Source organism: Daphnia pulex, chromosome 6 (assembly GCF_021134715.1).
Source record: "Daphnia pulex isolate KAP4 chromosome 6, ASM2113471v1".
In the NCBI taxonomy this organism is placed as follows: domain Eukaryota; kingdom Metazoa; phylum Arthropoda; class Branchiopoda; order Diplostraca; family Daphniidae; genus Daphnia; species Daphnia pulex.
Window position 1 is genome coordinate 1133136 of NC_060022.1, and position 14780 is coordinate 1147915.

At 39.1% G+C, this 14780-nt stretch overlaps 1 protein-coding gene and 6 long non-coding RNA genes across 10 annotated transcripts; 4 read left to right on the forward strand and 3 right to left on the reverse strand.

Moving 5' to 3' along the window:
- Positions 1–94: 94 nt before the first annotated feature.
- Positions 95–4151, forward strand: LOC124196290 (aminopeptidase N-like). 2 transcript variants are annotated; one of them, XM_046591231.1, is made up of 12 exons: positions 95–838; positions 902–1057; positions 1176–1499; positions 1561–1666; positions 1733–1810; positions 1876–2038; positions 2102–2183; positions 2290–2989; positions 3048–3241; positions 3306–3617; positions 3699–3777; positions 3866–4151. In XM_046591231.1, the coding sequence occupies exons 1-12, from the start codon at positions 315–317 to the stop codon at positions 4061–4063; spliced, it is 2916 nt and encodes a 971-aa protein (XP_046447187.1). In that variant the 5' UTR covers positions 95–314; the 3' UTR covers positions 4064–4151. The 2 variants fall into 2 exon arrangements, with proteins under 2 accessions (XP_046447187.1, XP_046447186.1); XM_046591230.1 differs by having other exon boundaries at positions 97–838; positions 3693–3777.
- Positions 4152–5813: 1662 nt separating this feature from the next.
- LOC124196292 lies at positions 5814–6666 on the forward strand. Its single transcript, XR_006875646.1, has 5 exons — positions 5814–5862; positions 5959–6048; positions 6112–6236; positions 6326–6416; positions 6485–6666. It is a non-coding gene; the product is annotated as an uncharacterized LOC124196292 (long non-coding RNA).
- Positions 6667–7577: 911 nt separating this feature from the next.
- LOC124196293 lies at positions 7578–9229 on the reverse strand. 2 transcript variants are annotated; one of them, XR_006875647.1, is made up of 5 exons: positions 9076–9229; positions 8877–9017; positions 8488–8637; positions 8162–8249; positions 7578–8068 (listed from the first exon to the last, which is right to left on the reverse strand). It is a non-coding gene; the product is annotated as an uncharacterized LOC124196293 (long non-coding RNA). The 2 variants fall into 2 exon arrangements; XR_006875648.1 differs by lacking the exons at positions 8488–8637; positions 9076–9229 and having other exon boundaries at positions 7923–8068; positions 8877–8949.
- A 298-nt stretch (positions 9230–9527) lies between these two features.
- On the reverse strand, positions 9528–10061 carry LOC124196294. Its single transcript, XR_006875649.1, has 2 exons — positions 9748–10061; positions 9528–9688 (listed from the first exon to the last, which is right to left on the reverse strand). It is a non-coding gene; the product is annotated as an uncharacterized LOC124196294 (long non-coding RNA).
- Positions 10062–10224: 163 nt separating this feature from the next.
- Positions 10225–10923, forward strand: LOC124196295. Its single transcript, XR_006875650.1, has 2 exons — positions 10225–10703; positions 10763–10923. It is a non-coding gene; the product is annotated as an uncharacterized LOC124196295 (long non-coding RNA).
- Positions 10924–11222: 299 nt separating this feature from the next.
- On the forward strand, positions 11223–12874 carry LOC124196296. 2 transcript variants are annotated; one of them, XR_006875651.1, is made up of 5 exons: positions 11223–11376; positions 11435–11575; positions 11815–11964; positions 12203–12290; positions 12384–12874. It is a non-coding gene; the product is annotated as an uncharacterized LOC124196296 (long non-coding RNA). The 2 variants fall into 2 exon arrangements; XR_006875652.1 differs by lacking the exons at positions 11223–11376; positions 11815–11964 and having other exon boundaries at positions 11525–11575; positions 12384–12528.
- Positions 12875–13722: 848 nt separating this feature from the next.
- On the reverse strand, positions 13723–14627 carry LOC124196496. The gene is made up of 6 exons (XR_006875737.1): positions 14579–14627; positions 14393–14482; positions 14205–14329; positions 14025–14115; positions 13837–13956; positions 13723–13775 (listed from the first exon to the last, which is right to left on the reverse strand). It is a non-coding gene; the product is annotated as an uncharacterized LOC124196496 (long non-coding RNA).
- Between the last annotated feature and the right edge of the window lie 153 nt (positions 14628–14780).

The following is a 14780-nucleotide window of genomic DNA, read 5'->3' on the forward strand; positions in this document are numbered from 1 at the left end:
TTTTTTTTTTTTTTTGCTGGGAAATGTATCGCTTGCTTCGGCCATATTTAATCGAACTTTTCTTTGACTAATCCCGTTTCATATTGCCTTATAGCGAAGATTGGAAAAAAACAAAAACAGGTTTGATGACCGTCGGTTAAGTTACAAACCCTAAAGTATTTGGCAGTTGATGATGCCATTGGTTTAACCTCTGATCGGCAGTCGCCCGTGGACCGTACACCAGTGCACTCCTATACCCGCAAAGTTAACTAACTTCTCCATCACCGAATTTCATTTCAAATCTTTTATTTGTGTTGATTGATTCAATTTGGAAAATGCGTTTGATATTCATCCGATTAATTTTATTTCTGCTCGCCTCCAATGGGATGAGCGACGGACACAGGATCGATCCTTTCCTCAATCCCCTCCACTACGACCTGGTCCTGTTGCCCGTCATCAGCGGCGGCAGCCCGCGATTGTGCGGCCACGTTTACATCGACGTCCAGCCGACCAGGACGACCAATTTGATCACGTTCCACGCAGTCGAGCTCACCATCATCGACGTCAGCGTGCGGAGTGTCGGGAACGAAACGGCCGCTGTCAATTCGGCCATCGACGACCGATTTCTCCAGCTGGAGGATCTCTGCTTCTCAGGTCTTTTCGTTCAAACCTCCAAGGAATTTCAGACGATCCAGGAGGTGCCGGAGCGGGAGCAAATGAGCATAGTTCTCAAACAGGTTTTGCTCAAGGGTCACAAGTACCGCATCGGTTTGTATTACCTGGGCAAGGTTAGAGAGGATTCCAGAGGATTTTACAGAGCCAATTACAAGAATGACGTCACTTCCTGCTGCCACCAAGGGTAAGAAAATAATTCCTTGAATTGACTTTTGAATTTTAAAATTTTAAATGATTGGATTTTTAGTTGGTTCGGTGGAACGCAAATGCAAGCGACCGACGCCCGTCGAGTTCTTCCCTGCCTGGACGAGCCGGGATTAAAAATGACTTTTGACGTGGTTGTCGGTCACAGCAACGCCATGACGGCCCTGTCCAACATGCCCGAAATTTCCAGCCGTGCCATGTAAGTCCCTGGCGATCTGTCATGCCAAAATTGACCTTTTCTCCTTATACATCGATGGTCCTATATAACGGTGAAAAGTTGCGCGTTAATGTGTGTGTTAACTTTGATGTTACAAAAGGACAACCACGCGCGATTGGATGTGGACGTCATTTTCACGGTCGCCGCCCATGCCCACCTATTTATTGGCCATGTTCGTGACGGACTATGAGAGTTTGGAGACGATTTATCAGTTGGACGGCGACCGGTCCGTCAAGTTGCGCTTCTGGGGACGGCCGGACCAGCTGCCCCATCTAAAGGAATCCATGGCGGTCGCCGGCGACCTGCTCAACTATTTGGTGAAATACGTCCGTCAGCCGTTCACTTTACCCAAAATTGATTTTATAACCGCGCCAATTCAACTCCATTTCGAGGCCATGGAGAACTGGGGTCTCATCCTCTTTCGGTATAATCAATTGATTGATATAAATTTTATTATAAATCTAATTGAATTGAACTTTAAATAGGGAAAACCGACTTTATCACAACAAGGAAACTGACAGCGAGGACGACCGTTTTACTCTCATTCAAATAATGGCGCACGAATTGGCGCATCAGTTTTTCGGCAACTTGGTGACAAATTGATTGAAATTTATAATTTTCCAATGAGAAATTAATTCATTTTTTTTTAATTAAAAGGTTACTTCCAATTGGTGGAGTGACATTTGGTTTAATGAAGGCATGAGTTCACTCTTCGAGATGGAATTAACCGATTATGTCTGAATAATTTTCAAAATCAAATACCGTAATAATTTAAACTGCAACTACAATTTGCTGTTTAGGCAATGCCAAACGACACGTATCGTTGTGAGGCCGAACGCCACAAATCCATTCGATCCGCCATGAAATTCGAAGAGGAGCGAACAGAACCGCTGACGGTCATCCGACAAGTGGAGACGGCCGAAGAAGCTGAAAAGATGTTTGATCCACTTTCCTACAGTAAAGGTAATAGGAAATTAATTTAGTTTTTTTTTTCTGACACACAAAAATACTCAAAATCTGTCGTAGGAAGTGGTTTATTCCTGATGTTACGCAATTTCGTTGGACATGAGAAATTCAGAAACGCACTCATCACTTACATGGATCGCTAGTTAGTCACATTTAATTGATAATAATAATTAATTACGAATCACAAATTATTTAACCTCTTTTTCAATTCGTAATTCACTTAAACGACTTGTTTTTTATTCACACAGTCAATTCCAGAGTGTCAACAGTCGAAATTTCATGGAGATTTTGAACGAGCAACTGCACCAGGACCGCGAATTTGGCCGGACGATGAACGTCACGAAGATCATGAATTCTTGGACCCATCAGCCGAGTTATCCGATCGTTCGTTGCTCTCTGGCCGGCAACGGGCGAATTCGGCTGTCTCAGATGCCGTTTCCGTTACTCCGAAGCAATTCATCACAGGTCAATGCCTTGTGGTGGATCCCCATCGCCATGACGGATGGCAGACGGCCAGATTTCACCCGAGAAGGGACATATCCGAGAGTTTGGCTCACGCCCGAACGTCCGACTTTGGAGATTCCTTATTTCCCTCAGGTGTTGAACCGAGACGGACCAGCAGAAGACCAAGAACCGGACACTTGGATTCTCGTCAACGGCCAATTCGCCATCTACGGTCGAGTGTTGTACGACAAAGCCAATTGGCGACTGATCTCCAATCAGCTGATGCTCAATCACACCGTCATCCCGAAAGTGACTCGGGCTCAATTGATTGACGACGCTTTCACGCTGGCTGGAGCCGGATATTTGGACTATCAAGTGGTTGTTGAACTCATCGAGTATCTGACTTTGGTCAACGACGAGTTCGTCCAGTCTACCAGTTTATTCCACTTGAAATTGATCCAGGAACGGTCGAGACACAACGAATCGCTTTATAATCTGTTCAAGGTTCGCGAACTGACATTCACGATCAAAAGATCATAAATCATTTCATTCATTTTCACAGGAATACACCAGTAGATTCAAGTTCGAGAAAACCGACCATGGAGAGCCAGGCGACTACAACGACTGGGTTCGAGTTGGTGATCCGCTGGATGGAGTTGGCTGCCTGAACTGGAGTGACGACGGTGTGTGTGTCGATCAAGTCATGCGCCTCTTTCACGCTCAAATGGGCGGCTCAATTACCCCCGAAGAGAAAAAGTAACAACTTTGATATGATTTGAGTTGAATTGAACCGTTTAAAATGGTCCTACGTATAATTCAGGGCAATGACGGAACATTTGGAGCGCAATTGGTGTGCGGTGATTCGCTACGGTGGCAAGGAAGAATGGAACTGGGCGTGGCGAGCTAGTCTTTGCGACATGTGGTCGTCACAGCGGACAAAGATTTTATCGGCCATGAGTTGCAGTCAAGATCGTGATCGTTTGAAACAGCTTCTTTCGCGCGTGTTTTCGCCGACAATCGAACAGGACCCGCACGACACGTTCGCCACCATTGAGAAAATGACGGAAAATCACGTCGCTCGTTCCATGGTGTTGAACTTTTTGGCGACCAACTGGGAGATCCTAGGGCGACAGTAGGAACACATTTAATTTTAGACTTTTAATGCGTCGGTTTTTTTTTAAACATTTTGATTTGCGTGGACTTTTAGTTTTAGTTATAGAAGGTCTGGCGATAATTTGAAGCTGCTCACCTCTGCCGCCAAATTTCTGAGTACACCAGACGAATTGAAAGAGGTAAATTGTTCATTCAGTTGAGCATCTAATTGGTTTGAAATATACCCAATTCCGCTTTTCTTTATGTGATTTATTCGTCACGAAAAAGATGTCCCGGATTTTGTCCGACTTGGAAAATAAAGACAAGAAACTCAATCGCGCTTTCACGAACGGGATTCTGGAGGGTATCCGCAACAATATTCGCTGGGGTGAGAAGAATTTGGAACAAGTCTATTTGGTTATCGAATCTCGGATAATGACACGTCGTTCGACAAATTCACTCGCCAAGACTAACTGCATTCCCTAAGCTGTTTTGCTGCTTGTCCTGATTTCTTCATCGTTTTTTTATTTTCATAGTTTTTACCGTTTGTTAAATAAATATGGAAATAATGAAATATTCGGGTATTACTTTGCATTTTTAATTGATTATATAATTTATATTCGTATCACAGATAAAGACTGTGAATTTATTTCTCTTTGAATTCGTGTTCTGTTAACGTGTTAATCGTGTTTTGGTGTTTTGAAAACACATTTTATTTGGCTGCCGATTTTCATAAAATGGCAACGCTGCTTTACAGTTTCCCCGAAAGTACGTCTGCTCGCTTGTTCCCCAAAACGTCAGAATTTTCGTTCGTTCACCTTCATCGTTAGTTATAGTTATAGACAAGTTGGTTAATAGATGTTATTTCTGCATGTGCTAAAGAGTGAAAGAAACTAAATCGGTAATTGCGAAAATGCCCGTTCTCATTAAGTTTTCTCTTGTTTCTCGGTTGCCCACCTGAGCTGTACCACGCGTCAAGATTTGGATTTTTCTTCATTTAAACAGGTAAGAGCTTGTGAACCCAAAGAAAGAAATTTAATGTAACCAGTCACTGCTGGAAAGGGAAACCAGTGGCATCCTACAAATCGGGACTGGCTGTTTGTGTGTGTTCCAAGACTGATTGTGTAATAAAGATCATGTGAGCTGGACAGGACACTTCTAGCTAAGAATCCAAATCAACTACTTTGTTCACATCTTTTGTTTATCATTTGTCTTCAGGTGTGACAAATTGAAATATGCTGTTGTAGATGAAGTAAATATGCAAGAAATCCTTTGACTAAAACTTGCTTCTGACGCATTAAACACTTGACCTCTCTGTTGTAGAATTTTCAGTTAAGTCTACACTAGAAATGTGGTTTAAATTAGTTAATTTTCCATTGGTTGGAAGTTAGAACTGCATTTTTGTAATATTCGAAAAGTTTGCCAACTGTGACTACTTTGTAATATTTATGTAATATCTTCTTATATAATCTTCAAACTTTGTGTCTGCGTAATAATTCCAAAATCAGGCCCTTCTTGCGAGTCGCAAGCGAAGTATTACTTAAACGTTTCTTTATTCTATCAACGCCTTTGACAATCTTCAGCTGTCAAATTAGTCAGTTTCAGTTACTTTGCACATCATTGTAAACGTTTGACGGTTGTGTGGTAATTTTTTAGTGATAACTGACGATAACTATTCCACCAACAAAGCTCACTTGTTAAATTTTCGATAACTGCTTTTGTGTCTACTTCCGGTTTCTAAATTCGTTAATAGTTGTGTAAATATTTGCGTGACGCCAAAAAGATCCAAATATTCGTGATTCTCATCAAATTTGAGGTCCATTTTAAGTATCAGTTCAAAATATCGGAAAATCGTCCAAAATCGTAAATTTTCCTGACTAGTTCAGGAAAATTCTCGATTTTGACTAAATTTTGGATTTTGTTAAAAGTATAGTCAATCGACCCCAAATTTTATGGAGATTACGAATTTTGGTTTAATTTGACGTCAGCTCAATGGTTGAGGCGCTATCGCGCACTTCCGGTTTACTTCCGGAAAATTTGCATGAAACTAGCAAGTGAGCTTTGTTCTATGTATAGTTCTAAGGATTGAGTGCTAAGTTTTAGCAAACAAAAATGCCCTTTTCAAGTTTTGTGATATCTTAAGACCAGTCCTTCCTTCAAATACTGAGTTTGGGACGTGTCAAATAGATGGCGTGTTGATTGTGTCAGTCACGGGCTAATCGGTTTGTTGTCAAAAGTTACGCTAGTTTTTCTTCGAAAATAAACAAATACCAATGAATTCATAGGTAAATTCGAGTGATTTTTTTTGTAACTTGTCGGTGATGTGTTCTTTTCCGTGTATATGTTGGATAACCTTAACGTTTCTCATCAACTTATTACAGGAGGAAACGTAAAAGAGTCGTGCAGCCTACTGTCAACTATTTTGTTCAAAATCATTGTATTTTACTGAATGTGCCATCAAAATGATACAGGTAATAACCAACACTAGCTTTATTACAGAATTGCTGGAACATATTCTTCTCATCTTTTATTAGGATTCAACATAATTATCTGCTGTGTGTATTGGACTTGCTAGATCACCAACCCCAGCATGGAACAATCTCTCATTCCATCATCTAGAGAACCTTATCATCTGAATAACTGATCAGTGGTTTCATGTGTAAGTTCACTTCTCATGTCACTGAACTTTTTCCCTTACAGTCTAATATGTATTTTAAGTTTTGATCTCCACTCCGTCTAATGTTTCAGAGACAATTTCAAGTGCATACTGATAACTGTTTAATTATTCTTAATTACATCATAGACGTCAAGCACATTGAGGACACAAATTATAAACAAGGTAACTTGTTTTTCTTTATTTTTTTATTTACAGATTCTAAACTGTTGGTTTCTAAATTTGCATGGCAGACTTTATGAAAAGTCCTGTCATTTCAAGAAAGTCATCAAGGTCCGTTGCTTGCTGACCCATTGGATGCTACCCTTGAATCCTCCTTATTGACTTCTTTACACAGGACCTCCTGATTTGAGGTATTACTTTCTGTCGCTACAATCTTGCTTGAATATTATTGCCATCCAAATAAATGTTCATTCTGCTTACAGAGTAATCCTTCGCTACTGATCATGGACTTCGTCCATTGGTGAAAACCGACGCGAGAATGCTGTAATTGAAGACTGATAAATTGTGTAGTTAGATAAAATTATCAGTGCATATCTGGGCTCCCTTCTTTTCTGTGGCCCCGTTTCCCTAACTAACCACTAACCAACGCCCGCCGGTGGTCACTCACCCGCTGTGAAACCAGGAGGAGGGGAGGGCTCTGGTCGAACGGGGACTTGGAAGGCGCATGATCCGATGAAAACTTTTGGAGGGTCATGAGTCTAACCCGGAAGCCTAGTATGACTACATCTCCCCAGTAAAACTTGCCTCGTACTTCTCTCTTCTTCTCGGTCCAGATAAATATCTCTGGGGGCCGTAGACATATCCTATAACAGCATGTGCGAGTTAAACAAAGCAACCCACTACCCAATGAAACAAAAAGCCATGGTTTATTACTTGCGCAAATCTCCGTCAGTCAAGTTACAAATTTTTCTAATTCAACAACTCGCGTAGAATTTTGCATCTAGTCTATTAGTGCAAATCGCGATTCCATGTGTTTGGTAGTTAAGAAAATGGTTGTTTAAAAAACAAACAATGGGGTGTTCTGTGTAGCCAAAAAAACTCACCATTGTTTGTTTTTTTAAACAACCATCTTCTTAACTACCAATCACATAGGATCGCTATTTGCACCAGTAGACTAGATCCAAAATTCGACAGAAGTTGATGAGTTTGAAAAATTTGTAACTTGACTGACCCAGATTTCCGCAAAACTAAACCATCGCTTTTTGTCTCATTGCCGCAGCGGTGGTGGCGGGTTGCGTTTAACTCGTACAGAAGAAAAACGTCTTGAACCGGACGCTGTGTTTATTGAATTTTTTTAACATTTTTAAAAGAAAATAAAACAAATTGGTTCATACAACGTATTTATTTTGATTTATTACACATGGTTAAGGTAATTGGTTTTTAGGGTTGAGGGTATAAATTTAGGGGTTAGTAGGTGTATGTTTTCGGGGTTTGAAGGATTGGAAGGTATATGTTTGTGGGGTTTGGAGATTAATTGGTAGGGCAACATTTGTATGGTAATAGATTAACTGAATTTTTATCCAAACTTGAAATATCCTCCCTCCCCCCTCCAACATCCTCCACTTTCCTTTCCCAATCCCGGAAACATGTTTATTATTTGTTGACATAAACATCCCAAATTTTTTTTTTTGCTTCTGAACTTATAAACTGCAATAGTCGCGATGACAATTTAACAAAATATGATGCAACTTCGGTAACACAACATCAGCACCAAGGAACGGCCAATTGAACTTGATGTAGAAAGATCTTTCACCATCATAGGCTGCAACAACGTGCCACATCGGACAGCAACTACACGAACATACATGATCAACCTATAACCGAAATGAAATGAATTAAATAATCTTCAGCATCAATGGAAATGCTGTCAATTAAAAGACGAATAAATGTCACTTTATGTTATTTACAAGAATTAGAGCCCTCAGCTGGCTGCGTCAAATCCATGTGTAAGTTGGGCAGCAACAAAGAAGCTCAAACTCCACCAGGGTGTTAATCCTATTTAGAAAAAAACAAAAAAACAACTCAATTACTATCAAGCAACAATTTCTCAAATGACAAAACATTTTGATCGAAGTTAAGTTAAACTACAAAATCCTTCAGAATAAATGTTGCAAAGGAATGTACAGTTAGCAAGCTTTTCAAAGGTTCAATTTCTACAACTGAAATAGGTTGAAGAGATAGGCACTAACTAAATCTGTAGTCTCACAGTTAGAAAGTTGAACATTACATTTACCTGAATTGTTCTGAAGTGTTTCTGACAAACATGAAGCTGGTACAGGAAAAAGAGACATTTTGGCAAAATGTTCAGCTGCTCAGGCCACATGATCAGATGAAATTGCCATGTAGAAATTATAGGCTGTTACCAGATACCGGGGTGTTAATCCTATTTTTAAAAAAACAAAAAAAAACAACTCAATTACTATCAAGCAACAACTTCTCAAATGAAAAAACATTTTGATCGAAGTTAAGTTAAACTACAAAATCCTTCAGAATAAATGTTGCAAAGGAATGCACAGTTGGCAAGCTTTTCAAAGGTTCAATTTCCACAACTGAAATAGGTTGAAGAGATAGGCACTAACTAAATCTGTAGTCTCACAGTTAGAAGTTGAACATTATATTTACCTGAATTGTTCTGAAGTGTTTCTGACAAACGTGAAGCTGGTACAGGAAAAAGAGACATTTTGGCAAAATGTTCAGCTGCTCAGGCCACATGATCAGATGAAATTGCCATGTAGAAATTATAGGCTGATACCAGATAAATACCTAAATTCACACACAAATAATTAACACAGTCACATCCAAGAATCTTAAGAGCAATTACCATTATTACGAATAAAAATGTCAAGAAAGGAAAGTACGCCGTATTAAGTATCCAATCCAACGATACGTTTTCAACATGTGGCTTCCAATCAGTGTTTTAAGAAATGGCGGAATTTCGTCTTGAGTAACGAAGACACTCGCGCCATCTAGCAGACATAATTGATAATTTTAGCAACCTAGTGATATCCAATATATTCCTTAGGCACTCGGAAGACTGGACGGAATGGAAGTAACATTTTTTTTTTTTCAAAACTACTTTAAAATCAATTTAGCAAATCTTTACATAATTGCGGAAAAATTACTGAATTATTAATCCCTAAGGCCCCTAAGGTGAATGAGTAGCAGTACAAGAGCCAATCTACAACCTGTATCTGTGAAGTGTGAATTCATATCACATGTAGTTAGCTTACATCTGTAAAGGATATGCTGTGCTGGAACTCTGTGGCTGGAATGTTTTAAATTGTGGTGATGCAAAGTAGCAGTTCTTCCAGGATGCTGTTGGACAAAGTGATAACAGCCCCAAGACATCTTCCAGGATTTCATTTCGTCTTTAGAAAGAAGAGTACTGAGTATGCTGACTGCAAACTCTTGATTACCATGTGTGATGCATAGATCTATTTCAGTAATATGTGTGGTTAGTTGTAGTCTGTGGTTGTATTGACTTAAACCATACCTGTTGTGATCTCCTGAAATGATAAATTGTTGATGTTTCTTCTTACATTGTTTTCTGGCTTTTTGCCAGGACTAGAAGCTGTTGCTGGTGAACTGACTGGTTCACTGGAATTTCAGATACTCATGTCAAAGTGTGTCATAGAATCATTTTGCAGCTTCTTTTCGTAAAATTATTCATGAACTATTTCGCTTTTCTATACGAATCTTGCTTTACTGAAAGCAACTGCAGCACAAACTTCTTGAATGATCCCAAGCTCCCACTGCCCAAACACTTGTTGACGAGTTAACGTTTACGAGACAGTCCAGACTCGTTTCGTTAGCCGTATTGTGTTGTGTTGCCTGCAAAGATTAAGGCCTGAAGGGTCGTCGCTATGCTATTGCAACGTCAGGCCGCTAGGTGCGCTGCAGTCTGACGTTGCGCTGGAGTTCTATTGAAGGGTATTTTTAAAAATATTTAAAAAAGGGGTTCTTATGTCGTTGGAGTTCTACTGTCGTTGGAGTTCTACTATCGCATACAAAGAAATTTTAAAAAATTAATTAAAATATTTGGGTTCTATTGTCGCCTTGTCGGTGGAGTTCTTCTCGCAACGTCAGACTGCAGCGCACCTAGCGGCAAGGCGTTGCAATAACCAAAATAACCTCAGCAACGCTAAGACCCTAAACGTTAACTGTCAACACGTCAACAAGTGTTTGGGCAGTGGGAGCTTGGGATCATTCAAGAAGTTTGTGCTGCAGTTGCTTTCAGTAAAGCAAGATTCGTATAGAAAAGCGAAATAGTTCATGAATAATTTTACGAAAAGAAGCTGCAAAATGATTCTATGACACACTTTGACATGAGTATCTGAAATTCCAGTGAACCAGTCAGTTCACCAGCAACAGCTTCTAGTCCTGGCAAAAAGCCAGAAAACAATGTAAGAAGAAACATCAACAATTTATCATTTCAGGAGATCACAACAGGTATGGTTTAAGTCAATACAACCACAGACTACAACTAACCACACATATTACTGAAATAGATCTATGCATCACACATGGTAATCAAGAGTTTGCAGTCAGCATACTCAGTACTCTTCTTTCTAAAGACGAAATGAAATCCTGGAAGATGTCTTGGGGCTGTTATCACTTTGTCCAACAGCATCCTGGAAGAACTGCTACTTTGCATCACCACAATTTAAAACATTCCAGCCACAGAGTTCCAGCACAGCATATCCTTTACAGATGTAAGCTAACTACATGTGATATGAATTCACACTTCACAGATACAGGTTGTAGATTGGCTCTTGTACTGCTACTCATTCACCTTAGGGGCCTTAGGGATTAATAATTCAGTAATTTTTCCGCAATTATGTAAAGATTTGCTAAATTGATTTTAAAGTAGTTTTGAAAAAAAAAAAAATGTTACTTCCATTCCGTCCAGTCTTCCGAGTGCCTAAGGAATATATTGGATATCACTAGGTTGCTAAAATTATCAATTATGTCTGCTAGATGGCGCGAGTGTCTTCGTTACTCAAGACGAAATTCCGCCATTTCTTAAAACACTGATTGGAAGCCACATGTTGAAAACGTATCGTTGGATTGGATACTTAATACGGCGTACTTTCCTTTCTTGACATTTTTATTCGTAATAATGGTAATTGCTCTTAAGATTCTTGGATGTGACTGTGTTAATTATTTGTGTGTGAATTTAGGTATTTATCTGGTATCAGCCTATAATTTCTACATGGCAATTTCATCTGATCATGTGGCCTGAGCAGCTGAACATTTTGCCAAAATGTCTCTTTTTCCTGTACCAGCTTCACGTTTGTCAGAAACACTTCAGAACAATTCAGGTAAATATAATGTTCAACTTCTAACTGTGAGACTACAGATTTAGTTAGTGCCTATCTCTTCAACCTATTTCAGTTGTGGAAATTGAACCTTTGAAAAGCTTGCCAACTGTGCATTCCTTTGCAACATTTATTCTGAAGGATTTTGTAGTTTAACTTAACTTCGATCAAAATGTTTTTTCATTTGAGAAGTTGTTGCTTGATAGTAATTGAGTTGTTTTTTTTTGTTTTTTTTAAAATAGGATTAACACCCCGGTATCTGGTAACAGCCTATAATTTCTACATGGCAATTTCATCTGATCATGTGGCCTGAGCAGCTGAACATTTTGCCAAAATGTCTCTTTTTCCTGTACCAGCTTCATGTTTGTCAGAAACACTTCAGAACAATTCAGGTAAATGTAATGTTCAACTTTCTAACTGTGAGACTACAGATTTAGTTAGTGCCTATCTCTTCAACCTATTTCAGTTGTAGAAATTGAACCTTTGAAAAGCTTGCTAACTGTACATTCCTTTGCAACATTTATTCTGAAGGATTTTGTAGTTTAACTTAACTTCGATCAAAATGTTTTGTCATTTGAGAAATTGTTGCTTGATAGTAATTGAGTTGTTTTTTTGTTTTTTTCTAAATAGGATTAACACCCTGGTGGAGTTTGAGCTTCTTTGTTGCTGCCCAACTTACACATGGATTTGACGCAGCCAGCTGAGGGCTCTAATTCTTGTAAATAACATAAAGTGACATTTATTCGTCTTTTAATTGACAGCATTTCCATTGATGCTGAAGATTATTTAATTCATTTCATTTCGGTTATAGGTTGATCATGTATGTTCGTGTAGTTGCTGTCCGATGTGGCACGTTGTTGCAGCCTATGATGGTGAAAGATCTTTCTACATCAAGTTCAATTGGCCGTTCCTTGGTGCTGATGTTGTGTTACCGAAGTTGCATCATATTTTGTTAAATTGTCATCGCGACTATTGCAGTTTATAAGTTCAGAAGCAAAAAAAAAAATTTGGGATGTTTATGTCAACAAATAATAAACATGTTTCCGGGATTGGGAAAGGAAAGTGGAGGATGTTGGAGGGGGGAGGGAGGATATTTCAAGTTTGGATAAAAATTCAGTTAATCTATTACCATACAAATGTTGCCCTACCAATTAATCTCCAAACCCCACAAACATATACCTTCCAATCCTTCAAACCCCGAAAACATACACCTACTAACCCCTAAATTTATACCCTCAACCCTAAAAACCAATTACCTTAACCATGTGTAATAAATCAAAATAAATACGTTGTATGAACCAATTTGTTTTATTTTCTTTTAAAAATGTTAAAAAAATTCAATAAACAGAGCGTCCGGTTCAAGACGTTTTTCTTCTGTACGAGTTAAACGCAACCCGCCACCACCGCTGCGGCAATGAGACAAAAAGCGATGGTTTAGTTTTGCGGAAATCTGGGTCAGTCAAGTTACAAATTTTTCAAACTCATCAACTTCTGTCGAATTTTGGATCTAGTCTACTGGTGCAAATAGCGATCCTATGTGATTGGTAGTTAAGAAGATGGTTGTTTAAAAAAACAAACAATGGTGAGTTTTTTTGGCTACACAGAACACCCCATTGTTTGTTTTTTAAACAACCATTTTCTTAACTACCAAACACATGGAATCGCGATTTGCACTAATAGACTAGATGCAAAATTCTACGCGAGTTGTTGAATTAGAAAAATTTGTAACTTGACTGACGGAGATTTGCGCAAATAATAAACCATGGCTTTTTGTTTCATTGGGTAGTGGGTTGCTTTGTTTAACTCGCACATGCTGTTATAGGATATGTCTACGGCCCCCAGAGATATTTATCTGGACCGAGAAGAAGAGAGAAGTACGAGGCAAGTTTTACTGGGGAGATGTAGTCATACTAGGCTTCCGGGTTAGACTCATGACCCTCCAAAAGTTTTCATCGGATCATGCGCCTTCCAAGTCCCCGTTCGACCAGAGCCCTCCCCTCCTCCTGGTTTCACAGCGGGTGAGTGACCACCGGCGGGCGTTGGTTAGTGGTTAGTTAGGGAAACGGGGCCACAGAAAAGAAGGGAGCCCAGATATGCACTGATAATTTTATCTAACTACACAATTTATCAGTCTTCAATTACAGCATTCTCGCGTCGGTTTTCACCAATGGACGAAGTCCATGATCAGTAGCGAAGGATTACTCTGTAAGCAGAATGAACATTTATTTGGATGGCAATAATATTCAAGCAAGATTGTAGCATACCTCAAATCAGGAGGTCCTGTGTAAAGAAGTCAATAAGGAGGATTCAAGGGTAGCATCCAATGGGTCAGCAAGCAACGGACCTTGATGACTTTCTTGAAATGACAGGACTTTTCATAAAGTCTGCCATGCAAATTTAGAAACCAACAGTTTAGAATCTGTAAATAAAAAAATAAAGAAAAACAAGTTACCTTGTTTATAATTTGTGTCCTCAATGTGCTTGACGTCTATGATGTAATTAAGAATAATTAAACAGTTATCAGTATGCACTTGAAATTGTCTCTGAAACATTAGACGGAGTGGAGATCAAAACTTAAAATACATATTAGACTGTAAGGGAAAAAGTTCAGTGACATGAGAAGTGAACTTACACATGAAACCACTGATCAGTTATTCAGATGATAAGGTTCTCTAGATGATGGAATGAGAGATTGTTCCATGCTGGGGTTGGTGATCTAGCAAGTCCAATACACACAGCAGATAATTATGTTGAATCCTAATAAAAGATGAGAAGAATATGTTCCAGCAATTCTGTAATAAAGCTAGTGTTGGTTATTACCTGTATCATTTTGATGGCACATTCAGTAAAATACAATGATTTTGAACAAAATAGTTGACAGTAGGCTGCACGACTCTTTTACGTTTCCTCCTGTAATAAGTTGATGAGAAACGTTAAGGTTATCCAACATATACACGGAAAAGAACACATCACCGACAAGTTACAAAAAAAATCACTCGAATTTACCTATGAATTCATTGGTATTTGTTTATTTTCGAAGAAAAACTAGCGTAACTTTTGACAACAAACCGATTAGCCCGTGACTGACACAATCAACACGCCATCTATTTGACACGTCCCAAACTCAGTATTTGAAGGAAGGACTGGTCTTAAGATATCACAAAACTTGAAAAGGGCATTTTTGTTTGCTAAAACTTAGCACTCAATC